We start from the raw sequence: 26,485 nt of genomic DNA, 5'->3' as shown, positions 1-26,485 counted from the left end.
GAAGGGTACGAAGAGTTTCCTACAGATATTTTAGCACCAGTGGGAAATTTTTAGAAAGTGTCCTTCGTGCCAATCAGCTCCCTGGACTCATAGCCCCAGAAGAGGGATTGAAAGAAAGCCAGCAGGTGGGGAGACGCCAGGTGAGTTTCATGGTGTTAGTGTCTTAGTTTGACACGCAGGTTGTGTTTTCATCTGCAAGAACCCAGGAACACGAGGGGTAGAAGCCTTGTTTTTATTGTCACACGGCCTGGGGCCGCGGGCAGCTCCACTTGATCCACGCCTGGGTGGAAGTGGCGATGTCCCACCGGCCGCCCGTGAGGTAACGGGCCCCACGCGCGGCTGCCCGCCCTCAAACCACCGCCCCAGCGTGCCTGGGCCAGCCGCGCGCCGCCCTGCGTCCCGCCCACCGCGCGCCCCGAGGGAGGCCCAGAGCGCCCTTATCGGCCGGGCCACTTGTGTGAGGCGGGGCGAGGAGCCTGCGGCTGCGGTGAGGAGCTGGGGGGAGGAGGTGGCTGAGGTGGGGCGGGCCGCCCGTCCGGCGGGAGAGCTGAGCCGGGCGCTGCAGGGCCCCGCGGCGGCGGCGTGAGGAGAGCAGCGACATGAGCCTCGCAGCCGGGCGGCAGCGGCGCCTCCGCTCTCCCCTGCGGCGGCTGCTCCTGCTGGCGCTTCTCGCCGCCGCCCGCCCTGCGCAGGGGCAGCGGGGTAAGTGGGGCCGGGGCGGGGGCCCCGTGCGCACCCGGTGCCCAGCCCTCCGGGGCTCCCCTGGGCTCACCCGTCCCTCCTCATCCCTCCCCTGTGCTCACCCCCCCCCCCGATACCTGTTCTCGTGGGCTCCTCTCTACACACCCTTCCCTCGTCACTGCCCCTCCATATGTACCCTCGGGTCTTCCCTCAGTACACACCCCTGACCTGTCCTCCCGCTCAGCCACAGGCACCTTCCCCCCGCGACGTTCCCCTCACTCAGCCCTCGAGCCCCCACGGGTTCACCGCCTCTTTCCAATGGACAAGCTCACACACACCTCCCTCCCCACCTCCTCCCACTCTGCACAAGACTGTGTACACACTCCAGGTACATGTGTGCTCCACATCCATGCTTGCTGTGCACGCGCCTCGTAACCCCAACAACCGTACACACACATTTGCACGAAACACTCTACACTTGTAGACACACTGCACGACTCAGTTTCATTTGTGTAACAGTCTATAGGGTCACGGTAACTTACACAAATGTTGGCAAAGTACAAAAGAGACCCTGCTTCCTGTGTTTGTCAGGCATTCCTTCCTGGCAGTGCCTGCTTTATACAAAGTTGTGGTCATAAGAAATTAAACTACTTCCAAACTTTTTCTCACAGCTCTTAACTGTAATTACTTCTCTTTCTTATATGCACATTTCTTGTTCAACTTGCCTTCGTTGTTTGAGAGCTTATGAGGTGGAGAGGATGAGGTCAGATAATAGAACTCCCACCAGGCTAGCGAATACACAGGCTGGTGATATTGTAAAAAAAAAAAAATCCTTAGTTGTCTTCATCCGTAGATCTTAACGCACTTACCTGTGAACATGCCTCATACTTGGGTAATAGACAACAGTCATCATCAGGATAAGAATAATTCTGTGTTTGTACCAACAATACGTTTGCAATATCAGGCAAAACTTCATTTCAGTGAAATAGTTGTTAAAAAAACATTTTTTTCTTTTTAATTTCTTTTGGGGTGGAGGAGTGGGATGAAGGAATCCTATGAAATAGCTTAGCACTATTAAATAAAGACAGTGCATTTATATGGCTAATGAGACCCTTTGCATATATATTACATAGGGTTATAAAAATAAATAATCCCTCCATGTTTGGGAGGGATATAAATGCTTCAGGGTTTAAAACAGCTTCTAACCAAGGAAGTTAGGAAGAAATTTTCCCCCATGGGAAGAATTCTATAATTGCTCACTTCATCAGAAGCATCTGATACTGGCCACTGCTGAGACAGGATACTAGGTTAGATGGACCACTGCTTTGATCTAGTATGGCAGTGCCTATTAATAATATCTCCCCACTTCCACAAACAGCTGCAAGCAACAGTTTTCAGGTGGTTCCCTACAGGTAAAAGGATATTGTTTTTTAAATCAAAGTTACAGATATTTATTTAGGAAAAAGACCTCTAATTTTCCTCCTTTAGTCATTTTTTTCCAACTAATTTTCTTTCTGTTGGCTCCTTTAATAGGACTTCAACTCTCAGCCATAAAAGCATGTAGGTTACTTTCCGTTTTGATGCTTATAATTTTGAATTGGTCGTGCAGCACCTACATACTTCTGATTCCATTGTCTTTTTCTGTGTGCTAACATTTTTCTGTGTTGAAAGTTTTCCATTTGTATCATAGTTACTAAACATCAAGGATGTTTTTCATAACCACGGTTCCTTTTGGAACTTAGTCCTGCATCAAGGAATGCTGGGGTTACTGGGATTCCTACGGTTAAAATAAAAATGTTATGTTATTTATATGAGTAATTTCTAAGCATTGACTGTAATACTAATATGAAGTTTTTAATGAAACGATTGGGCTACTAAAGATAAAACAAGTAAAAAAACGCATGATATACAATTTGCATGATACAGAGAGCTGAGAAATGTAAAGTGGAGTGCCCAGATTCCCCCTTCAGAAGAAAAATGGTCCTAGATTAACTAACCTAGGGGTATTTGAGTGGAGGAGTTGTGAGAATGGCAATAAAGTAAAAGATTGATTTCAGAACCATGAAAATATAGATAGAGGCCATCTGATATATTTATTTTTGTGTTACAATATAGGGCCAAAATCAGGCCTGGTGTAAATATATGTAATTCCATCAAGGGAGTGTGCTTACATTTGGCCCATTTTTACTTTTTTCAGTGTGTGGTGCAGTGGTTCTCAACTTATTTACCATTGAGAGAGCCGCACATATGCTGCCCAATGTGTTATGTGGGTTGCATCCACACAGTAGATATACCACTTGTGTGGCCCTGAGGATGTGTGCTGAGTGGGCCACAAGCGACTCATGGGCTGCAGCTTGAGAGTAGAGTGTACTGTTGAAAAGCCTAAATGTTTTTTAAAGTGTGAAGAGAGCTGTGTTACTCAATTCCATTACTTTAAAACCATGTTCCCAGTCCCTGTGAGGTTCTTCATACCATATGGTGAAGTACAACTCTTTTCAGAGGTGGGTAATAAATGAATATCAAAAGATATGTGTTTCAGTTTGTAATATGCTTTCTAGGAGTACTTTATTATTTAAAAAAAAATATAGTGACCTGTATATATTTGACCTTAGGAGAGGTAACTCTCTATATTTTCATGCGACGTGGTCTCCTAATGATGTTATATGTGTTTTATTGATCTAATTGTGTTCCAGCTCAGTATGGTCCTGATCTAGTTCCTCCTGAAGCCAACGGGAATCTTTCTATTGATTTCAGTAGGGACTGGATTAAATTCTATATCCAGCTGCTTTCAATGGAGGTCATTAATTAGACTGAAGTAGAAAGGTGATTTTTTCCCTCCCCCCGCCCTGCGCCGCGCTCCCCCCCCCCCCCCCCCACACACACACACACACACACACACACTATGGACATTGTAAGGGATAAGCAAGTGATGATAAAGTTTTATCTGATACAGAGAATGGGAAAATAAGCAGTTTTATCTCTCATGACAGCAAACTGAGAAAGAAACTCCCTGTTTCTTATCAGCAGATGAAGCTATTGTTAGGTAGTTTTTCCTATGCCTGTTTCTAACTTAATTTAGTTTTCTAATGCACATTGATTGCAAATACGCATTAATATGTTTTTGCTTTCCATGCACATTTAGTAAAAAGAAGCACAACTAAATAACGTATAAAGGCAGCATTTTAGAAGTAGGAATTTTGTGGTATTTAATGAGAATTGTAAATGGTTTTTAAAATGCACTGGCTAAAAAATATAAAAAATAAAAATAAAACACTGCACCTGAAAAGGCACTTTTTGTATGGCATGTTATAGCAGAGTACAAAACACCTGAAAAACTGGTTACATTCCTTAACTGCCTTCCCCTTGAAGCTATCTTTATATATTTAGAAACTGTACTCAGAAATACACAAAAAACTTAATGAGATGTTTGAAAATTACTTAAACTACACATTCAATTCATCCTTTCTTGAGAACTATATCATCCCTAACAGCAAAGTTATCTAATAAGCAAATATAATTATGCTTTCAATATAACAGTATTTTGAGAAAATGTCACCTTGTGCACTCCTCAGGAGTAATTTAAAAAAATGTTAGGAACAGGCCTACATGTATGTGTGAATACCTGCACTCTCTGGGTATGTGCAAGCTATTTTTTATTATTTTAATCAAATAGAAAACCAATAATGTATATTAAAATAATGAAAAAGTCATGCAAAGAAGAGAAACCCACAAAACAAAATGGTTATGAATAAAAGAAAAGGAAAGGGAATGAATTACACTGTTTATCCTAGCTTCTAATAAATATGAAGTTCATCCTGAATTATGATAAATAGTATATGTCCTGTGCCTCTGAGCCACCTAGATGATTCAGAAGTTATGACCAAGTTTCTAGAATGGTTTTATTACAAGCCATTTTCCTAAGGGCAGTATTCTTGAAGTTATATTTATGAACAACATTTACAATAAATATTCACGTATTAAGTGTACAGAAATATAAGTAATTTAACAAACAGTCCAACCATCTACATTCAAGTGAGGCTGTAAGAATATTAAAATGTATGTTATGTTGTTAGAATACCCTTTTGAAGGTATGTATAGGTATACTTGAGAAACACAATAAAATAGAAAGACAAAATGTAGGAAAAAAGGTAAGAAAAGAAACACAGAGGAAATACTATTAGATAGAGCTAATGTACTGCTTCATTCGGAGAGGGTCAGCAACACAAAGTACTGCAGGTTTACATGTGAGCAGCTAACGTACGAATAACTAGTATAACCTATTCATTATAAAGGTGATAGGTAGCCATATAGAAAGTTTTCTGCTTTTGGTCCGCTTACATGGGCTATTAGATCTACTCGTAGATGTGCAGTTTACTGTATCTCAGAAAGGTATATTTGCAAACGCTACTAACTAAGGGAATCAGTGCTTGACATGATCAGGGTCTTTCATGTAGTCAGTATAATCTTTTGCCTGTCATAAAGGCACTAGGTGACTATTGAAACACCATCATGGAGAGTCCATGAAGTTGGGAGGTATTGCCTAGATTATAACACAAGTAGAATTCAAAGGGCTTTGTCACAGTTGTAAGCGAAGTTAATTCTTTTGAACTCCCCAGCTCAAAAGTAGCTAATCCTGTGTAGTAGGTTTTCATGGGAGCATGTACAGGAGACTCAGTCAGATCCCAGTGTATATGGTGAATAATAAACTAAAATGCCTGGTATGAAGGTCCATCAAGTTAACATGGGTAATTTTAAAAATGTCTTTTCTACATGCATATGATCTAGTCAAACTGAATCCTTCTCAAAAAGATCCTTCAGGTTTGTGTGGAGTGTCTAGGAAGTTGTGTGATGCCTGTTAAAGATATTAGAGGTCTCATGAAGAATCTTCCTTAGTTGATTTAGTATAGAACAGACTAGATGGTTTTCAGGAGCTGCTTTACATTTTTGCTTTACTGCAATAATAGAGCTTTTGTGATGAAGTTATTTATCAATCTGATGTTCAGGCAAGTCAAACTCATGCTGAAGCTGTATTAAAGTATTTATGACGGTATTGTCAGAACAGCACTCAGAATACAAATGCCATGGTTTAGCTCACCCTTGCAAAACTTGAAGGAAATTTATTAACCCAGGAAAAAAATTACTCCTCTATTCTTTACCATGATGATGATGATAGTGGGGGAAAAAAAACCAAATAGTTTATTGACCTGTCAAAAGAAAATTATTTGTCCTGGTCAAGTAGCCCAGTAGAATTTTCCAGTTCTAGCCACTTGTACCAGACAGTATAAACAGTAATATTATGAGGTGCTTCTATAAAACACATAATACACAGATGATTATAACACTCTTGACCTTCAGAAGAAACTACAGTGTAGTTGGAGGGGTCCAAAAGGGAGTAATTTGGAGTATTTTTCTGAGTTCATATTTTCTCCCTGTTTATGGTATTTATAAAAAAAAAAAAAGTGTTGTCCAGGAAAAAAAACTCAGCTGGCAGGAGGTAGTGGGCATGAGAAGCTTAGCTTAAGGACACTGTAGGTTTACTGAACATCAGGAAACTACGTTTGCCACTGAAGTGATGGTTTAAATTCAAAGCAGCAGTAGATGGCATAGATGAAGCGTTGGTGGATTAAATCCTTTTTTTAAAATTGTAGACAAATTACGTGCTTCTCAGACTAGCTAAGTTTTTACAAATACCTTCTGAAGACACACATCTTTCATGTTGCCCACAAGAAGTGAGTCAATAATATGAACCAAATAAATAAAAACAAACAAAATCATAGTTATTTCTTCTGTGGCCTTTCCGGTGCATTCATTCTCTCCTCAGTATCTGTCTTGCTTAGGTTATGGTTAGCTTCATGTCCTTAACAGTGACTTAGGACAAAATCTACATATGTTTCATCCCAATACATTTGTATCCTGTTATATCTGGAAAAATTCAGCAAATGAATAGAGATCAGTGGCCCTTTGTCCTTGGGCATCTGAATTCCCATTAGATTTTGGTATTGAAAAGTCACTATGTAACCTATGCCTCAGTACCCCATCTGTAAAATGGAGATAATACTTCCTTACTTCTCAGAGGTGTTGGGAAATAAAGTCCACTGATGACTGTAAAGTGATCGGATACTGTGGTGAAGAGGGTCATATAAGCATGTTGGTAGATTGATAGAATGAACAGCGCTCAGAAGCCCTTTGTAGCACTTTGTAAGTAGGGGACTGTTTTTAGGGAAATGTAGCCATTGTTCCAAGTGAGTTGCAAGAATATGACCAAGATTTTGCAATCTGCCTGATTAATCATTATAACACCTAGTGTATTATAAACAAGTGTACCTAGACCATCCCTGATAGACGTTTGTCCAACTTGTTCTTAAAAACCTCCAATGACTGGTATTCCACAATCTCCCTTGGAAGCCTATTCCGATGCTCAACTATCTTTATAGTTAGGTTTTTTTTCCCCCTAAATCTCCCTTGCTGCAAATTAAGCCCATTACTTCTTGCCCTGCCTTTAGTAGAGATGGAGTACAATTGATTGCAGTCCTCTTTATAACAGCCCTTAACATACTGGAAGACTGTTATCAGGTCCCCTCTCACTCTTCTTTTCTTAAGACTAAACATAGCTATAGCTTTTTAACCTTTCCTCAAGAGTCAGGTTTTCTAAACCTTTTATTGTATTTGTTGCTGTTGATTCTGTTCAATTTATCCACATCTTTGGTAAAGTGTGGTACCCCAAACTGGACACAGTACTCCAGCTGAGGCCTCACCAGTGTTGTGTAGAGCGGGACAATTACCTTCCATGTCTTACAGATGACACTCCTGCTTATACACCTCACAATGATATTAACCTTTTTTGCAACTGGATCATATTATTGACTCCTATTCAATCTGTGGTTCAATATAACCCCCAGCTTCCTTTCAGCAGTACTATTGCCAGCCCAGTTATTCTCCATTTTGTAGCTGTGCATTTAATTTTTCCTTTCTAAGTGAAGTACTTTGCAATTGCAGTTGTCTTTACTGAATTTCATCTAGTTAATTTCAGATCAGTTCTCCAATCTGTCAAGGTCAATTCTAATCATGTCTTCCAAAGTGCTACCAGCTCCTCCCAGTGTCTTGTCATCTGCAAATTTTAAAACACATTCTCTGCTCCATTATTCAAATCACTAATGAAAATATTGAATAGTATTGAACCCAGGACAGATTCCTGTGAGACCCCACTAGATACACCAGTTTGACAATGAGCCATTGAGAACTAACTACTCTTTGAGTACAGTCTTTGAACCAGTTGTGCACCCACCTTATAATAATTTCATCTAGACCACATTTCCTTAGTTTGCTTATGACAGTGTCATGTGGGACTGTGTCAAAACCTTTAGCAAAATCAAGATATATCATGTTCATATATCATGCTTCCCCCCATCATCTAGGACAGTAACCCTGTCAGAGAAAGAAATTAGGTTCGTTTGGTATGATTTGTTCTTGACAAAATCCTACAGTCCCCTAGATGCTTACAAATTGATTGCTTAATAATTTGTTCCAGTATCATCATCTTTGAGTGCTAGTCTATGTACACATTCCATAGTGCACTTCCAGAACACATGCGTCTGAGGATTTTCTAGTTAGTGGTATTCCTCAGGAAGGCACAGAAACCCCTCCCTCCCATGTGCGACCAGGAAGGTATAAAGGATGGGGGAGCCACCTCACCATTCCCAGTTCCTTCTCTATCACCTGTGGTATGTGACTGAGCAAATCTTCTTGGATTTATCTCCATTGCAGCTTAGTTAGCTAATGTTAAATACTAATTAGTTAGGGCTTCAGGGAGAAAGGGGCTCCTTTCCCCACGGTTGCTGGTGGCACTGGTTGCCCTGGCTTATCATGGTAAGTCCCCAGGCTTCGAGAACTGCCCGTCCTGTGAGGCGGTTATCTGTCTGAGTGATGAAGTGAAGTGCTTGTTCTGCCTAGGCAAGGGACACATCCTGGAAGGCTGTGAGATCTGAAGGTCCTGTTTGAGATGGACCCTGTGCTTCAGAGAAACTCTCCTGAAAGGCCGTCCTGATGGAGCAGGTATGAGGCTGGAATCTGACCAGGAGTGAGGGCCCTTGGAAGACCACTGGCTATCGAGGTCAGCACTGGCATCTGCAGCGGCTAAGCAGTCACTTTGGCCAGTGGCTTCCTCTTCTAGGAAGCATAAGGACAAGTGGAACTGGGGGCGCAAGACCTCCAAAGAGAAGAGGTGAAGCTCATCCTCTCGGGACCTGGCCGCAAGACTTCGGAGGACTACCAGGCTGTTGAACGCTAAAGGTGCCCCAAAGCTTAGGAGAAGCTCCCTGGGCACTGAAGCCAGTCCCAGACAAACAGACTCCACCATAAGGGAGGTCACATCCCTCGCAGCAGTGTCCATGTTAGCCTCCTTGGTCCTGGGACAGGAAGCAGTCACTGTCTGAGGTGGTACCAGTAGAGCCTCGCCCCAGGACCGGCTGCCTTATTACCTCCAACTCCAGTGCCTGTACAGTTTCTGCAACATCTCCTCATATGAGCTCCACCTCTTTGGATCGTACTCGGACTGGCACTCCTTAGGCTGTTAGAGCCGTGGTCCCTCTCAATGCCGTCCGGATGACTGACTCTGTGGCTTCCTTCTTCCGGCTCTCTGGTCTAGTCCCCTGTACACTTATGGGGCAAATACCTCCCCTACGGGAGAACTATGCCTTCTCATCATCATCATTGCCAAGACAGCAGTCAGTCTTCCCCAGACTCTGCATTCTCAGGGTCACCGAAGAGGACTGGGAGTACCTACCTGTGACTGAGGACGCAAGATAACCCAGTACCGATACCAACGATTCCCATTGCTGTGGACCGTGGCCGCATGTGATTATGGCATGTGGACCCTATGGGGGCTGCAGTTTATCCTGGCCCAGCCTCCCCTGTGCGCGCAAGGTGTGGAATGTCACCCCTGCACCAGGCACTAGATCCATCCCTGCTGTGCACAAGTGCAGCAGCCACCGTGCTGGCTCAAGAAAACCAGAATGTGACCTTGGCCATGACTTTGTCATCTCTGGACAGCAGCTGACACTGGAATTTTGTAAGATTCCTTTTTGATTTTCAGGTTATTAAAGAGCTCCTATGAATCCATATTGGCCTCTTACTCTTCTTTCTATCTTTTGTTCGCATAGGGATAGTTTGCTGTTGTGCCTTTAATATCCTCTCTTTGAGGAACTGCCAGCTCTCCTGAACTTCTACCTTACCTGCCAGTTCTCTGAGTTAGTTGAAGTCTGGTTTCTTTGAAGTCCATTATCCTTCTTGTGCTGTTTTCACTCCTTTCTTTCCTTAAATCATGAAGTCTCTCATTTCATGATCGCTTTCACCCAAATGGCTGTCAATCTTCAGATGCATAACCAATCCTTCCCTATTAGTCAGAATCGAATCTAAAATGTCGGTTACCCTCGTTACTTCCTCCACCTTCTGAAACAAAAAGTAATGCAACGCTATGAATTCATTTTGTAACATGACTGGGTTTACACAACTTGGTTTAAATGTGAAACTCATACACATTATTAACTGGATTGTGCCCAGCTAGTCTCATTCAGCAATGACTATGTAATGTCATGTTCCTTGTGCTGTGAAGTTCAGCTCATTCTCATTTCTCCCAGTTTTGGGCTGTTTAAAATGGGCAAATTTTGCTTCAAACTAGGAGGTGATTTGGGACTTGATTTCCATTCAAAGGATTCAATTTAAAGTTTTAACTGTGTATTAAATTGTAAATGCTGATCGCCAATCCATTGAGCTGATCCACAAACTAAATTTTTGGCATTTTTGTAACTATCTTTGTTTTCTTCAAGCTGCAAAAAATAGTTCAATCCCAGATGTCTGTGCCACTTGCCATGCTAATGCCACGTGTCATCAAAAAGAAGGCAAAAGTATCTGCATCTGTAACTATGGATTTGTGGGTAATGGGAGGACTCATTGCCAAGGTAGGCTATGTTTTATGAGTATGTGCAATTTTTAACAATCTTAGGGCTTGTGTGCATGGTCTGTTATGGCACAGCAAGCCAGGGTATAAATCAACAACGCTCTAGCCTGCAATGATGATGATACTTTGGCATACTGTCAAAGTGCACTGTGGAACTTTCAGTGTGGGGCAGCCTGGTCTGCCAGACCAATTAATGTGTGGCCGGCTAAAGCGCTACAGTTTTCCTGGGTAGCCGCACATGAACAGACAGCAGAGACAAGCCCTTACCAAAATATTTGATCCTGGATGATGACGCTGAGCTCTTAGAATAAGAGCTATGTTCTTAACTGGCAACTGCTCCAAAACCTAGAATGCCGACAGATGCTTTTTTCAAAACTGTTAACAATGAGAAGGGTAAGGGGTATTGGGTTGGATTTCATCATTATTGCATTTAAAGTAGGTGTTAATTTAGTGGCTACAAATCATCTTTCCCCCACTTCCCCCGCCCCCCCATAAATAAATAAATACTGGTGACAGTGTGTTTACCTTGTTTTTTTAATTCTAAGACATTTGACTCAAATACACTGTCAACTTAAACTTGATAAAAAAAAATCTGGTTTGTAAAATAAATATTTTTTTCATAAGACCTAATGACATAAATGTTTACCTAAGTGTTTTTTAAAAATACAATTCCAGTGGAAGTTTAAAAACAAATACTCCCATTTATCTTTTGCATCCCAATCATTAGTTCACTCAGGACCAGAAAATGAAACTAACTATAAGCAAAATTCAGATGGATTTACTGATTTTTTATTTATTTATTTTTCCAGTTCTCTCAGCTGAAAATGGTTGATGATGGTTTTTAAAACTCTTTCAGTTCTAATATTCAAAGGTGGTGGTAATAATTTATGTAAATAAATATATGTTTGTTTCCAATGTATAATTTTTAAGTTGGCACTGTCTTTAATCTTTGCAGTATTGTTGCAGCTGTGTTGGTCTCAAGATATTAGCGAGACAAGGTGGGTAAGATCATATCTTTTATTTCTGTTGGTGAAAGACAAGCTTTTGAGCTGTATAGACCTGAAAGCTTGCCTCTCAGCAACAGAAGTTGGTTCAGTAAAAGATATGACCTCACTCACCTTTTCTCCATTTTAATATTGTGTCACATGTGGATGGAACAGTAAGTGACATCCAGTGACAATGACTATAGGATGTATTAGAACAATAGTTGCAAAGTACTGTAGCTGACAGGTAATTATTTACAGAATTAACAAACTAGAAAAAAAAACATGGTCAGGAGAAGTCTGACTGCTTGACAATGACCGATTCAATTTGATTTTTAATCTGACATGTTTTGAATATGCCAACAGATAAAGATGAATGCCAGATTGGAGCTAGCAAGATTTGTGGCGAGCACACATCATGTCATAATACACATGGAAGTTTTTACTGCATTTGTCTTGAAGGATACCATCCCTCTAATAATAACAAGACATTTATTCCCAATGATGGCACACACTGTACAGGTAAATACAGCAACCAGGCTCACATGCTAGGGATCTGGGACTTCATAATCTATTGTCTTTGACAAACATGGATATTTCTTTGCAATCACATTAAGATTTTATTTTTGAAGTACATAAAAGCAATTACTGGTCACTTGCACCTAACCTACATCCTAATTTTGCAAACATTTGCATCTAACTCTCATTATTGAGAGTTAATCCCATTGTGATTTCTGTTCTTTTCTGCTCTTTCTTGTTCTGTTAATTTAAAATATTGGTATAAAGCTCTGTTTGTGCAAAAGCCTTACTGGCAAAACAAAATCAGAAATTAATAAAATAGGATGATATTTCTTCTATGTAATTTTTTGTTTGTTTGTTTACTGTGGAATATTTGTCAGCTAAAGTGTGGACTTCCATGGCACAGTGACTGTTCAGATTTAACTGATTAGAAATACAGATACTGCTGGGGGTTTCCTGGTCAGTGGTATGAAATAAGACTGGAGACTATAATGTCTGTTAGCCATGTAGTAGCTAAAACTGATTGTAAAGATACAGATTTTTGTGTGTAAGGGCCCAGTCTTGTATGGTGCAGAGCACCTCCTGGAAGTTGATAAGCCCCTTCATCTCCCGGTGAGGCTAGCAGGAGTTGAGAGCACTTCACACCTTCTAGAATACATTTGGTACATTGCACGATTGGGCCCTCAAAATAAAGTCACTTATAAAGATTGTAACATTTGATTCGTTTCCAGATATAGATGAGTGTCAGGTGTCAGGTCTGTGTGGTGCCAGAGGATGGTGTGTGAACACTGTTGGAAGCTACAAGTGCTACTGTATGAAAGGATATAGACCAGAAAAAGAGGCAGATTTTTTTCATCCAGCTGGGAACTCTTTTTTTGCAAAGATGAGAGCCTATGGATGTGATTCATGCTAGCAGATACATTCAGATCCATCATGATACCTGCTCTGAGTTTCCAGGGTTGTAATTCTCTGTGTTACCTTTTTTGTTTTTGCAAATTCAACATGTCTCATTGATGCTTGGATGATAGGGTTGACAACAGATATAGGCTCTCAGAAGTACTTTTATTTTTGTGATCGATTAATTCTTGGTGGAGGAGGCTGGGCGAATGTTGCTAATTAACAATCAGTCAGTGGCTGAATACTTGCTGTGGCAAAATTAAAAACATAAATCATTTCTATCCCCTTTTGGAGGATAGTTCTGTTATCGCTACAACAAACCCAACATAGAGACAAACTATAACAAGATTCTATGACTGGAAGTTGAAGCTGGACAAATTCCAACAAGAAACAAGGTGCAATTTTTAGCAGTCAGTGTAATGAACATTGGAACAATTTGCCAACAGTTGTCGTGGATTCTCCATTGCTGGAAATTTATAAATTGGAGCTGGATATTTTGTCTAAAAGATATGCTATAGTGCTAACAGGAATTATGTCAGACAAGTTCTATGGCCTCATTATACAGGAGGTCTGCCTCGATGGTTATGATCTGGCCTTAGAATCCATGAGTCTTTCTACCAGCAATAGCCAGAGTCGTGTTCCAGCACCTCACCCATGGCCTTGTTGATGGCCCAAAACATGCATTCATAAAGACACATCTCCATACCTGAATCAGGGTTTTTCTCATTCTGTGGCCAAGCCATCCTGGTAGCCCCATCTTCCTTCTCCTCCTTCTATTGGCACCTCATGTTCCACACCATCCTCAGGGTTCACTGGTTCTGTGGTGTTGGTGTCCGGCTGGACAGAGATGTTGATTGAATTCTTCACTTCTTGTACCACACCCTTTATTTCCTCATTGTACCTTGATTCTGAAGTCCACTAGGTCCTGTCCTCTGCAAGGCAATCAAAAGGCCTGTTGGTAAACCTGATTACGTTTGGCCAAATTCAAATAATTCTGAATTCTCTTCTCACTCCAGATATCAAACAGGGTCTTGATCTCCTCTTGAAACCATGCACATCAGATTCCCTTCACCCATTTTCCCCCAGCGAGGTGATAACTAACTGGGGCTCACTTCAAGAAATGGAAGCATGACCATCAGAGGAAATTCAAGGTTCCTTGAACCATCCTGGTCTTTTTTAGTTGCTGTGGTAGTTATAATTGTGCAATATACTTGTTCCTTAATAGGTTCCTCTGTGTCTCATACAGTCTCAGATGCTATTTGGTTAGATCAGAATGTGGTGAGAGACTGAAGATTTCCGGCCTCATAAGTGGAATCACTTGGGAAAATAGAGTAATCAGCTTAAAATGACAATACATGGCCCTAGACAGATTATTTTTTAAATCTATGCTTTTGCTGCAATTGTTTTCTCTTTCATATGCTTGCAGAAATTAGTTGTGGCCACCCTCCTGAGATCACACATGGACACATCATAGGGAACTACACCTCCGTGCTGGGGAGTGAGGTTCGTTATGAGTGTGAAGAAGGCTTTTACAGCGAAGGGGAAAAGATTTCTGTTTGCACTGAAGATGAAGTCTGGGAACCCTCTATGTTAAGCTGTAAAGGTGAGATGGACTCCACAGGTTTGCAATCCTAAAGAACCAAAAAAACCACCAAAACCTCTATGTGAATGACAACAGAGCAGCGCACCACCTAGAATGACAGAATATTTTCCTCCTCAAGAGCTTGCAGGTCTCGAAAAAGCATGACCAATTATTCTTTTTCCTAATCTGCAGGTGAACTTGAACTTGAAAATGTTGGCAAGGCTAGCCTAAGAAATTATGATGTTCGTGCCAATGTGTAATGTAATACAAAATGCAGCCCGTGATTTATTCTATTTTGGTCTAGATTTTTGAGGAGCAGCTCATGCTAGTGTACTCTGATGGCTCACATATATGGGTGTGTATTAATGGCAGGTTTATTTAACTGCAATTAGGAATAATAATGTCACTTGACATTAATGTACAGTGATTTTGAGTGATGAAACTGGCCCTGCACTGACATTTTAACACATTGTGTAATGTGGTCTATGGCCCAGAAAGTATTCAAGGTCTCTTGGGCATTTTGCATACGTGCGTCACAAATGTTCTTGTCTGTGTAAAAGACTGTGAAACTAGAAGGTGTCATTGACTTAATAGGAAGCCATCAATTTTTCTAAAGATATGTTGGGGCTTCTTCTCAGCATCCCTGGAGCTGTTTATAGAGTGTCAAACCACCTGTGATCTCTCCACAAATAACTCCACTGTCTCCAGGAAGGAAGAAGACTCTGAGCAACCTCCTACAAAAGATTTCTGTGGAACTGGGCTGCCATCAGATCTTGTTAACAAATGGCATCTCATGGAAATCATTAATGATTTCCACTTGGCATTAGTGACAGAATAACCAGCTCTATCAGATTTCACAGTAAAATATCGTTACTTACTAATGCAGGATTCTATATTTCCCGGAATAACTTGAGCATCCTGTCATTGGGTATGTGAAAATTCAAGTGCTACTTGGCAGCAAGTAGGAGGAAGCAGAAGGCTCAGTTCCTAAAGAGTGTCAGTGAATGTAAGTGAGATTTTTACCTCAAAACAGAGCAGCCTTTTTGGTTTCTGATCTGTGTTTCATTTTCCGGGACAAGTAGGCACCTTGTTCGTGTCTTAAGAAAAAAGATGCTAACAGCAATGCAGCTGGAAAAGGTGAGGTATAAACAGTAGGGGTAACTTTTAGGACAGAAAAACAAAAAAACTCCAGGCAATTGAAGATAAAATTGTCGATTGTTATACATAACAAAATGTAAGGCAATAGTATCACATGGGAGATCTGTAATCACAGTCACAATTTTTTTCAAAGAAAAATAAACAAAGAATGAGCTTCAACAAAAAAGAAAAAAAATGGTATATGCTGGTCCTGTCTTACAGTCAACTCAAAGAAAGCCCCGGTTGTGGGGGCAGCTCCAGTGAAATGCCAGCGCATTTGGCTTTATTAACACTGTTGAGCAGTGTTTTTGACACATCTGGTATCTTGCTTTTAGTCAAAAGTCTTTTTTCTTTAGTTGTTTGAGCTTAACAGCATACCAGCTCAGGGGTGGGGTTAACATTCAGTGATTCACTGAAATAAAATAGCACTACTACTGAGAGCTAGCCCCTGAGAACCTGAATAATAGAGATTGTAGGAAGGCGCTGTGGCCTCCTCCGGAGTCTGGACCCGAAGGAGGGCCACAGCGACCCGGCCGGGTAAGACGGCCATACTACAGAGATAAAGTTGAATATATTCAGGATGCATTTTAAGGCTCTGATCCTGCAATGAGCTCTGCGCTGGCAGTCTCCTGCCACCCACAAGGTGCTTATTGCCATGTTGGAGCTTTAAACAATAAATGGCTTTTAACTCTGTGCAAAATGTGTTTATTGCTCCTATTAACATATCCCAGATGAGCTCCTTCCCATTTCCTTAGAATATGGTTTTATCCAGTACATTTCTGCCATGTCTCCTTCCTTCCATCCCCCCCCTCCCTCCCTCCGAAAATAAATTGTTTTCTATTTAGTCTATCCATGATTTTTCTGAACACAAACTTGTGGTGTCCATTTCTTGGTAAAAGCTTGTTTCACTAGCAAGAGTTGCCTTTTCCTGACATAATTGTTCAGAATCTGAAGATGAACTATTTCCGCTTTTTATTGCAAATGTCCCTTCCTGAACTGCCAGTAAGACTTTTTTGTTAGACAAATCATCAAGTCTCTGAATAGTAGCCCTGGCTTCTTCCTTTATAAGTAATGTAGCCATTTAAAACATGCTTTTAAACCCCCACAACACCACTGGTGACTCTTTTACCGTATCAAATATGAGAGGATTCCTCAACCGAGTGCGATCTCTTCCTACTCAGGAAGACCATGTTATTCCAAAGCTAGATTTAAAAGTATTTTCATATGATGACTTTACGGTTTATTTTCTCTGATGATCGAGTTTACGGTGGATGTTAGTTCAACTTTGCCAGGTCTCACACCAGGCCTTGATTCCATGCTGCTGCTTTTATTATTAATGTGTATTACTGCAAAGTCTAGGAGCCCTCATAACAGACCAGGACCCCCTTGTGTAAGGTGCTGTACAAACAGAGAAGAAGGTTTCACATCAGGATATTTTAAGCGACACAGGTCCTTTTGTTCTTTCTGATTTAAACACATGGATGAGGATGTAATTTGTCTTGGAAGGCTATAACTTCCCTTTGGAGTTAATGATCAGAATTGACTTGCAATGAAATTACAGCATAGCTCGGTGAGGGGAGGGGGCATTTTTCTGTGTGGTGGTAGTGTCCAGGAAGAAATGAGGGAGGTCTGTTGCATTCTTAACAGATTCAAACCTAAACACGGTAGTGTCTTTTTCTTAAAGGCTTACGCTAAATAAGTGCTGGGCATTGGATCAAAGAGATGGACTTTTTTGGTGCCACCTTCTGTGTTTTATACCTTTGTGTAATGCAGATTCAATACAATGGGTTGTTTTACACTTCAAACAATGTGTAGCAGAGCATGTGCTTTTAAAAATGTGAACTCATTTCGATTCTTGTTTTAAATGGAAAGACCTTATTCTGTAATCATTATTCTGTAATTTATGTTCTCCCATTGTCTAATGTCCTTGTTTGGTTTTTCTCTGACCCCATCCCCCGCTCCCATCTTTGCTTGTAGCTCTGGATTGTGGGGTCCCACCTTCTGTCTCGAATGCATATTCAGCTCCTCTAAGGAGGACCACTTATGGAAGTGAAGTCGCTTATATTTGTCTACATGGTTATGTTATTGAAAGTGGTAACCAAACCGCAGTTTGTAATGCCAAAGGACAATGGGAAGGTGCTGATCTGGTGTGCAAAGGTAAAGAAAATATACATATAGATATCCAGATGATAGAAATTATTTCAGAAATAACCAGCAGTAGTGGTCACCACGCAGAGACAATCAACGAGAATTCGCCATTGCCTGGTTGAGAATTCCATCTGTAGACTCTACCAGCATTTAAAGGGCACTCACAACGTAAAAGCCATATGTAGATAGCCAACATAAATAGCGTTCTTATTTGTGTTGCTAAAAAGACCATGGAATATAAAAACTAAAGGACTTTAAAAAACCAAGTGTTCCATTCTCAGCTGATGTAAATCTCAGTTGCTGATTTACACCACTTTGAAATCTGGCACTATGGCCCAGGCTTTTTAAAGGTATTTAGGTGTTGCTGTGCTCAGTGTCACAACCACTGAATGATTTAGGAGCCTACATCTCATTTTCAAAAGGGATTTAGGCACTTAGGAGTCTAAATCCTACTGACTATGGAATTTAGACTCCTAAGTGCCTAGATCCTTTTTGAAAATGAGATGTAGGCTCCTAAATCAGGTAGGTGTTGGAAAGATGAGTGCAGCAACGCTAAATACCTTTTTTAAAATCTGGGCCTAAATCTACTTTTGCTACTGTTTGTTTCCTTTTTTTCTGTGTTTTGTTCAGCTTGGTAATGAAACTAGGCTAGTCAGTTTCACTTTTTGATTCTTTGGCACCTAAATGTTGTTGTTTTTTGTTTGGATTTGCTAAAGGCAAATATTGAAAATAAACCCAGTTATACTGGAAGATGCAGGAAAATATTTCTGTGGTTTAATACAAACTAAGGATCTCATGTGGCATAGAGCCAGATCTTGCAAGTGTTTATGTATGTGAATAAAGTTACTCAAATGTGTAGTTCAATTCACTTGTAGGGGGCTCCTCATATGATTGACGCTATTTACATGTCTCAGCATTTGCAACATCTGGTTGTAAACCAGGAATTACTGTGCTCATTTTTACGTTCACTATTTTACACCTACAAATGACTCACAGTATGCGTCACACTCACAGACAAAGCACTGGTGTAGATGAGTGACTGTCACTACACACTGAAGCACATGGCCTGGCAGCTAAGTCATGGTGGTGGGCTGCTAAAAGCAGGCCAAACCAGAAGGCACTGATTTTTAAAGTCCTGCCTCTCCTCAAGAATGGTGGGTCCTGATTGCTCTGCCAGCAGCCTCCTTCCGTCCCCTCCCCCTGCGCAGCCAGACAGAAGGAGTTCAGCTGATCTCCCATCCCCCTGGCTGCAGCAGGGAAACTGCATGAGTCCTATATCTCTGTTCACTCCACATGGGTCCCTAGGCAGTGGTTCCCTTCTGCAGCCAGGGGAACAGATCAGTGCTCCTCTCCCTCTGGCTCCAGCAGGGACCCCAGCATCTATGGACCCAGGAGAAGCACTTTGTCGTGCTCCCTGCAACAGCCAGGGGGAGGAGAGCGCTGATCTCCTGTCCCTTTGGCTGTAGCAAGGAGCATGCACTGGTCTTGTAGCCACACGGCAATGCGCTCCGCCTGGGTCCTTAGGCGACAGTTCCCTTCTGCAGCCAGCTGAAGGGGTGCCACGGGCCACTTTGAAAGCCCCCGCGGCCACAGATTGGGAATCACTGGTGTAGATATATCCTTTTAGGCTCTAAGATTGACCAATAGCAGCCCTCCTAACTAAGCTGTCCCTGGGAAGGTGTTGCAACTCCAGCCTGGTGTTATTGCTCGCTCTTCTGGCTCAGCCCCGCAATCCAATGCTGATACTGTTTAGAAATGTAAGCGTTACTATCACTTATGATCCCCTTAAAAATCACAGGTCTAGACTGTTGTCGGCTAACAGTAACTATGTGAGCATTATTCATTATTTGGTATAAATCATTCATTATTTGGTATAAAGCCCGCCCCCCCACCCCCCTCACATACACACACTTTTTTTTTAATGAGTCGAGGGATGTGGCCTGTCACGTTCATATTAAGGTGAAAAACGAGAGTAAACAAAAAAGAATTTATCTGACCAAATTCCAGTTTGTAGCCACTCACAGGATCTTTATTAATTCTCACTGTTAAATTGATACTACTTTATGCTTAATTATCAACTTTACTCAGTCTTCAGCTTGGCACAGCTGCACTTCCCTAATCATTACAGGATTAATATCTCATAGAACTGATTCTGCATAGGTAGTTCTTCTGTTCTTTGGTACCAAGTTTAGTCTGTGCGTGAATGTGTTTAGCCAGTTTTTCAGTCTAACGGTCTAAAAGTGCCTCTGTTTTTGGAGTCTGCCTCAATATCTTCCTTTTAATTCAGGGTTCAGAAACCTAAAGAGCACTTGATTGATTTACATAGACAGAAAACACACCTCTCTCACTTCTACTTTTCAATCTTGTTGGATATGGTGGACAGATTGAGGCAAGGCTTGCTTATAGTATCTCCTGTCCGAAACCTCACTTACTGATTTTAATGTATTTAATTTTTTGGGGAGGGGAGAGGAGGGTGGTTTTTGTTGGTTTTTTTTTTTTTTTTTTTTTTTTAAGACCATCACATATTATTCTGCTTCAATAATGTAGTCTCAGACTGAAGGCTCTGAGATTGAACATTTTGCTAGTAAATCAGTAGTTCTGGAAGAGAAGCTTATTCAGTGTTTCAAAGCACATACATGTTTACCAAGGTAGAGACAGACAGATAACTTTCATAGTGGGATTGTTCTCCATTACTATATATTTTTAAAAATTTCACTTAAAGGTTATACTGTAAGTTGTTTTGGTCATGATTCTGTGAACTTTATCTAATTTTTCTATTTATCTGTTTCTGGTACAACTTCAAAATTACTTTAAGCACATTTTTCAATGAATAGTTTAAGTTTTCTCCTCGCCTTCATCCATGAGCCTGAGGAAAAATAAGGGTTAATTCTTAATATAGCTTTCCATTGTTCATTTTTTAGCTAAATAAAGTGTAATCCTGAATAGTAGTGTTGGATTCACTCTGGATTTCACACTGTATTTTAGCTTCATTTATATTCTTCCATTAACTTGATCTTTTCTTTTATTATTTTAATTCCATCATTTTATTATGAAGCTCAGCAAAATTGCTGAGTAAGTGAACCAATTTGAAGTCATTACCACATTTATTTTTTAATTATCTCTTGGAGACTTGAATAACCCATAGAAATTTTCCTCCAGGATTCCTTCTTGTCCTGGTCTAAAGCAGCTTGTTCTTTTCAAAGCCTGAATGAAATATACTGGCTGTGGCAAGCAAACCTTTTGGATGCTTTTATAATTTTTCAGATGTTGAGATCATCAAAACAACATGTTGACTGGAATGGAAAAATCTCTCCTCTGTCTGGAATAAAAGTAATTGTATACCCCAAAAACTAGATTCTCAGTCCTGTCCCCATGGTCTTTGTGCTATTTGGATGCTACAAAGGGAGTAGAAACTACCCACATCTCCCTACCTAAAGATTTCCCTAATGTGGAGCTGTCATAGCTGGCTCCTGCACCGCCTGTGCAGTCGCTGGTGGAGGAGGTGTTGACAGGAGCAAACACTCTTTGAGCATCATTAGGAATTTTTCTAGATTAGCCATTAGGTTGCTCTAACCCAAACTAGGGCTCGGGCAGAGCCAGGCAGAGTATCTGGATGCTGTAACCACTGTTGCTGACAACAGAAATATCTAAAGGAACAAATACCTTATGGGAGACCTGAGACTCTTATTGGAAGACATTAGCAATAGATCCAACTGTTAAACGTTACTTGGAGAGCCTTCTTGTTAATTGGTTATGCTGTGCTTCTTACTTTCCCGTGATTCCATCATGGGATTTTTTTTTCTTTACTGTTTGTTTATTTAGGAAGTATTTAGGAAGGTTTACAAATCCTTGGCCATGTAAATACCAGAAACAAAACAATAATCATTACAACAGTGATTTCTTTAAAGAGATATTATACAGGAATATAGTTATCAGCTCTCCCTATATAACAAGGTGTTACCATATTGCAGAGTGAGCATTATTACAACACCTATGACATCTCATTTCTAGTCCATCATGGAATACTATATTGTTGTTTGTTATGTGTATTGCAGTAGAACCTATGAGCCCTAATCCAAGATTAGAGCCCAGTGTGCAAGAAACTGTACAAACTAAATTCCTGCATCTCAAAAGCTGATATTATTATTATTTATCTGTGTTTGTACAGCAACTAGCAGAGTATGGTCCTGGACCTGGGGCTCCTAAGTGCTGTGATAATACAAATAAATAATGATGCTGTCAGGGAGTAAACAAGTGAAGTGACATTTGATGAAACAATTAGCATCTTTTCTTTAAACCCTGTGATATGTCTTGACTTGTTTCATTGTCAATTTTTCTTCTTTTTTTCTCCCCCCAGAAATAGACTGTGGCAGACCTTTATGGATTCCACATGCAGAAATGATCTGGGACAATTCCACAACTCTAGGAAGCACGGTGTACTATAAATGTAGTGAAGGGTTTTATTTTAGTGGAGACAAGAACTTTTCACAATGCACAATAATTCAGAAGTGGGAAAATATCACTGGTGCATGCAAAGGTAAATGTTTCAGTGCAGATTTCTGTTCTTTTCTCGCAGATTTAAAGACCCTTCATTTCAAATTCAAACAAGAGTTTCTTAAAATATGGCTGTATTCTGAAAAGTGACTAATAATTAGGCTTGGCAGAATTCAGTTAATTTTGATAGATAATATCAATATTGATTTTAAGTGTTTTTTAAAAAGATTTTCATTGATTTTAAATGTTCACAATTGTGGGAAGTTGTGTCAGACAATTATTTAATGACAGATCTTGAGATTCAAAAAGTTAAAAATTGCAAACGGTTAAAACACAAATTATTAATACCACATGTCAAAATAACCAAAGTAAATATCCTTAAATCAACAAATCATTCCTGTTTTTACTGTTCATTCACTAGTCCATTTGTAACCAACCTAATTCAAAAGTTTGAATCACTGGATTTTTACTCAAATCCAGTTCTCAAGTAGCATTTTTCTTACTTTCAGACTATTACACTAGGTCTGAATAAAGACTGAGAGTGGCTAGCCTACTGCAAAAAATAATGTTCCCTCTTTAGACATTCACACCACCTCATCAACTGTTGTGAATGGCCTCATCCACCCTGATTGAATTTATCTCATTAACACTTGCCGTCCTCACTGTGATGTAACTCACCCATCCTTGCACGTGTATATATACCTACCAAACTGAAGTTTCCACTTTGAGCATCCGACAAAGTGAGTTTCTGCCCATGAAAGCTTGTGCCCAAATAAATTTGTTGGTCTTTAAGGTGCCACAGGACCCTTGCTGTTTTTCTTACTTTGTCTATCTTTGAATTTCAATTACAGTCACTGGAAATATTTTGTCTTCGGTTTGTATGTGTAGTGTGAAATGGATGTTTACCGACAGTTACCAATACAGATCTTCCAACCCTACTAATAATTGAATTTTATTTCTAACAGATCTTTCTCTCGAGTGTCCCCAAGTCTGTATCTGTAGTGACAAAAATAAGTTTTTGTTTTACTGCTTTTTGCTCTGGATATGGCTGCAGAACCAAAACAGCTCTGGGGCAAGGAACTGGATTCTGTTTTGGCTTGGATATCCACAGACTTGTTAATGATGTTTCAATTGCAGGGTCATATTAAAAAGACTGTAATGATGCAGAGGCCTAACTGATGGCAGATGGTAACCAGCAGAATCGTTATTGCTTATGGTGATGCACAAGAAGGAAAGAACCTAGGCCGACTTTCAGATCCAAAGTTGTGTGTGCAAAGCTGGCAGTTAGTTCTTGGTTTAGAAGTAGAAATATTGTTTTTTTGATGAAATGGAATCATTGAGAAGAAACTCGTAATACCATTTTTACAGTGCAGTTTTGTCTTTCCTAATGGATTTTATATTTCATATACTCCTAAGAGGTCATTTTCAGTAACTACATTAACAAATTTCTTAACACTGAATAGCAAACATTTTTTCATAAAAATTGTTTTTGATCCCTTCCAGCAACAGACTGTGGCAGACCTCCATTAATCCCCAACGCAGACATGATTTGGAACAATATTTCTCAGCTGGGGAGTGTAGTGCACTACGAATGTAAAAAGGGATTCCACCGTATAAATGGGAGGAATACGTCACGTTGTATTTATAATGGATCCTGGGAAATGCCAGCTCTAATATGTAAAGGTAAGAATGTAATGAAATGTAGACATGTTCTAAAGTCAGCTTCAAACGTATGTGCCAAAACTAGAATAGGTGGAAGGAAAAAAAACCTGTTCTGATTTATTTTGTAGCGTTAATCAACAACATATGGAGATATCAGGCTTACAAGACACACATACATGACAGTTCTAAAAAATGTAACCACTAGTCTAACTTACAACAGAATGTTATGGCCAGATTCTTCCCTTGCCTTCATGTCAGTTTCATTTTTTATTTTAAAATAAATTGGCAAAACCACCGAGTCTGCATGACGAATTTGTGATCTGCAAAATTTAATTTTAAAAGCCAAGGAATTTTTTTAGCATATAGAAGAGCAGAAAGCATGTTTCGGCCTGAAGGGATTTTCTTTATCAAAAAATTAGCCCTAAGAGGAGATGTTTATAAACAGTGTTATTATCTAGATTTATAGACTGCCATTGTAATAATGTAGCACAAGATTAACAGATGTTTTAGACTTCAGTTTTTGTATTGAACAATGCACTCCTTTGCGCCATTGGGTAGAGATGTTACAGAGCATCTCTAAGATTGTCCATCATTATTTGCTGTCTATTGCAGATGATGATGCTCTTTTACCGTATAATGCCAGTTTGTTTTCTGTAAAGACTGGAAATGTGCCTGTGACTGCTGTAGCTTCACAGGCCTTAATCTTTTGTGTAGTTACATTGAAGTCAATATGACTACTCACAGTGTGTAAAGTTTACTAGGTATATAAATCTTTGTAGGATCAAAACCTTAACTGTGATCATCCACAACTAAGGGGCCTGAATTTGTAGTCCACTCTCAGGCAAAGATGGCCAGTGGGAGTTTACAGTGGGAGGCAAAAGTGCAGAATTTAACCCTAGGAGTTGCATCAGTGGGTTTAAAATGAAAAAGCCTTTCTCTGGACTGCACAAGTATAAATAGAATAATGGAGAAATTTTAAAGAAATAGCTCTGATACCTTTGGCTCATTTGAAAAAGGTCTGAATAAAAAAGAAGCAATGCGAAGCTTAAAGATGTTTCACTAATGCATATTAACACTCATTTGAGGTTACAGATGACTTTCAGAGGAAATGAAATTTCTGTTTCAGTAATGATGCCTTTTAGATGATCTTAAGGTTCTATGTAATTAATCAATAATTCTCATTAAAATGAGAAAAAGTCATGCACAACTACAGAATAACTTACAAAAGAAGTCAGAAAACTTAAGGGGAAGTGGACTTCATGGAATGAATAACCTAATTAAAACTGAGAGGGATGTTAAGAAATACCCTTTGAGAATATGCTTTTTGACAAATAACTACTTTCCTCCATTTTTCTTGTTGTAATTGCAGTGAAACTCCCTTTAGTTGCATTGCCAGTCTGTTGAAACCCCTGGTACCAAAACATTTAAATAGAATGAGAGACATAATTAAATAGAAAAACTGTGTTTAATATAATTGACGTTACTGGGAACTGTTGGTGCTGAGCATCTCTCAGGTCAGAGAGAGAGTGACTTCTGACAATAGCTGGCTTTACATTGACTCTGAGGGTATGATCCTTTTTCCTGCATCCTTTTTCACTGGTTGTAGTCATCCCATTCTGATCCTTCTATTTACATGCACAAATTCAGTGACAGAGTGCAGATGACAAATCAGTTGTTTGCATGTGCATTCTGGCACACTACATATGTGAATGTAGGCACACAATTGGGCTCGCACTTCGTCTCCTTTTTAAAAAGAGCATGACCCTTAATTACATGTAAAATTTGTCACAAGTTAGTGCAGAGTAACTTATTTGAAAACTGCTTATATCCCAAGGAATCTGAACATGTGAACTTTCTGTTGTTTTTCATTGCAGAGGTAGACTGTGGCATTCCTCCAACGATACAACATGCTGAACTGCTGTGGAATCCCAGTTCAAGTCTTGGCAGTGTGGTGCACTATTCATGTCAGGAGGGATTTGACTATGTTGGAGGAAATAATATTTCAGTTTGCACAGAAGAAGGTGTTTGGGTAAAAAGTACTTTAACATGCACAGGTAGAGTATGAGCTACTCTAAGAACCATAACTTACTTTCTTGTCCTTATTTGCTACTAAGTAAAATGATCAAACCTGAGCTTTATTCTGTGAAAATCTTTCACCCATGGTCAGATCTAAATTATTGTTTGTGGACCCAGTATATGACATCCCATAGTATTGGAGAACTTATAAAGGTTTATTTTTAACAAGGTGGAAATGTGTAAAATTACTCTCTCCTTAATCTTTTTCATTCGTGTTGAGAGGATTCCACAGATTTTTTTGTTGCATTCTAGCTGCAGGAAGGTAGGACAGAAAAGTTGTTGTGCCATACATGCAGACTTCAGATGCATTACTTCAAACCACACAAGAAAATGATATGGTATAATCATGTC

The 26,485-nt window shown here is 40.1% G+C and overlaps 1 protein-coding gene across 1 annotated transcript in view; it reads left to right on the top strand.

Annotated features, from left to right (window-relative positions):
• The first annotated feature begins 599 nt into the window (after window positions 1-599).
• The window catches only part of SUSD1 (sushi domain containing 1), an 89,573-nt gene continuing 63,687 nt past the window's right edge, over window positions 600-26,485 (top strand). Inside the window, exons 1-10 of the mRNA XM_067553489.1 lie at window positions 600-702; window positions 3,375-3,478; window positions 10,451-10,637; window positions 11,986-12,141; window positions 12,870-13,008; window positions 14,625-14,638; window positions 17,732-17,911; window positions 22,260-22,439; window positions 23,900-24,079; window positions 25,933-26,112. Coding sequence (XP_067409590.1) covers window positions 600-702; window positions 3,375-3,478; window positions 10,451-10,637; window positions 11,986-12,141; window positions 12,870-13,008; window positions 14,625-14,638; window positions 17,732-17,911; window positions 22,260-22,439; window positions 23,900-24,079; window positions 25,933-26,112 — 1,423 coding nt within the window. The remainder of the gene's footprint in view (window positions 703-3,374; window positions 3,479-10,450; window positions 10,638-11,985; window positions 12,142-12,869; window positions 13,009-14,624; window positions 14,639-17,731; window positions 17,912-22,259; window positions 22,440-23,899; window positions 24,080-25,932; window positions 26,113-26,485) is intronic.

This window comes from Emydura macquarii, unplaced genomic scaffold (genome assembly GCF_026122565.2).
Source record: "Emydura macquarii macquarii isolate MOO-44397 ecotype Brisbane River unplaced genomic scaffold, CSIRO-AGI_Emac_v2 contig_1451, whole genome shotgun sequence".
NCBI classification, from domain to species: domain Eukaryota; kingdom Metazoa; phylum Chordata; order Testudines; family Chelidae; genus Emydura; species Emydura macquarii.
This window is presented reverse-complemented; position numbering and strand designations above follow the sequence as displayed.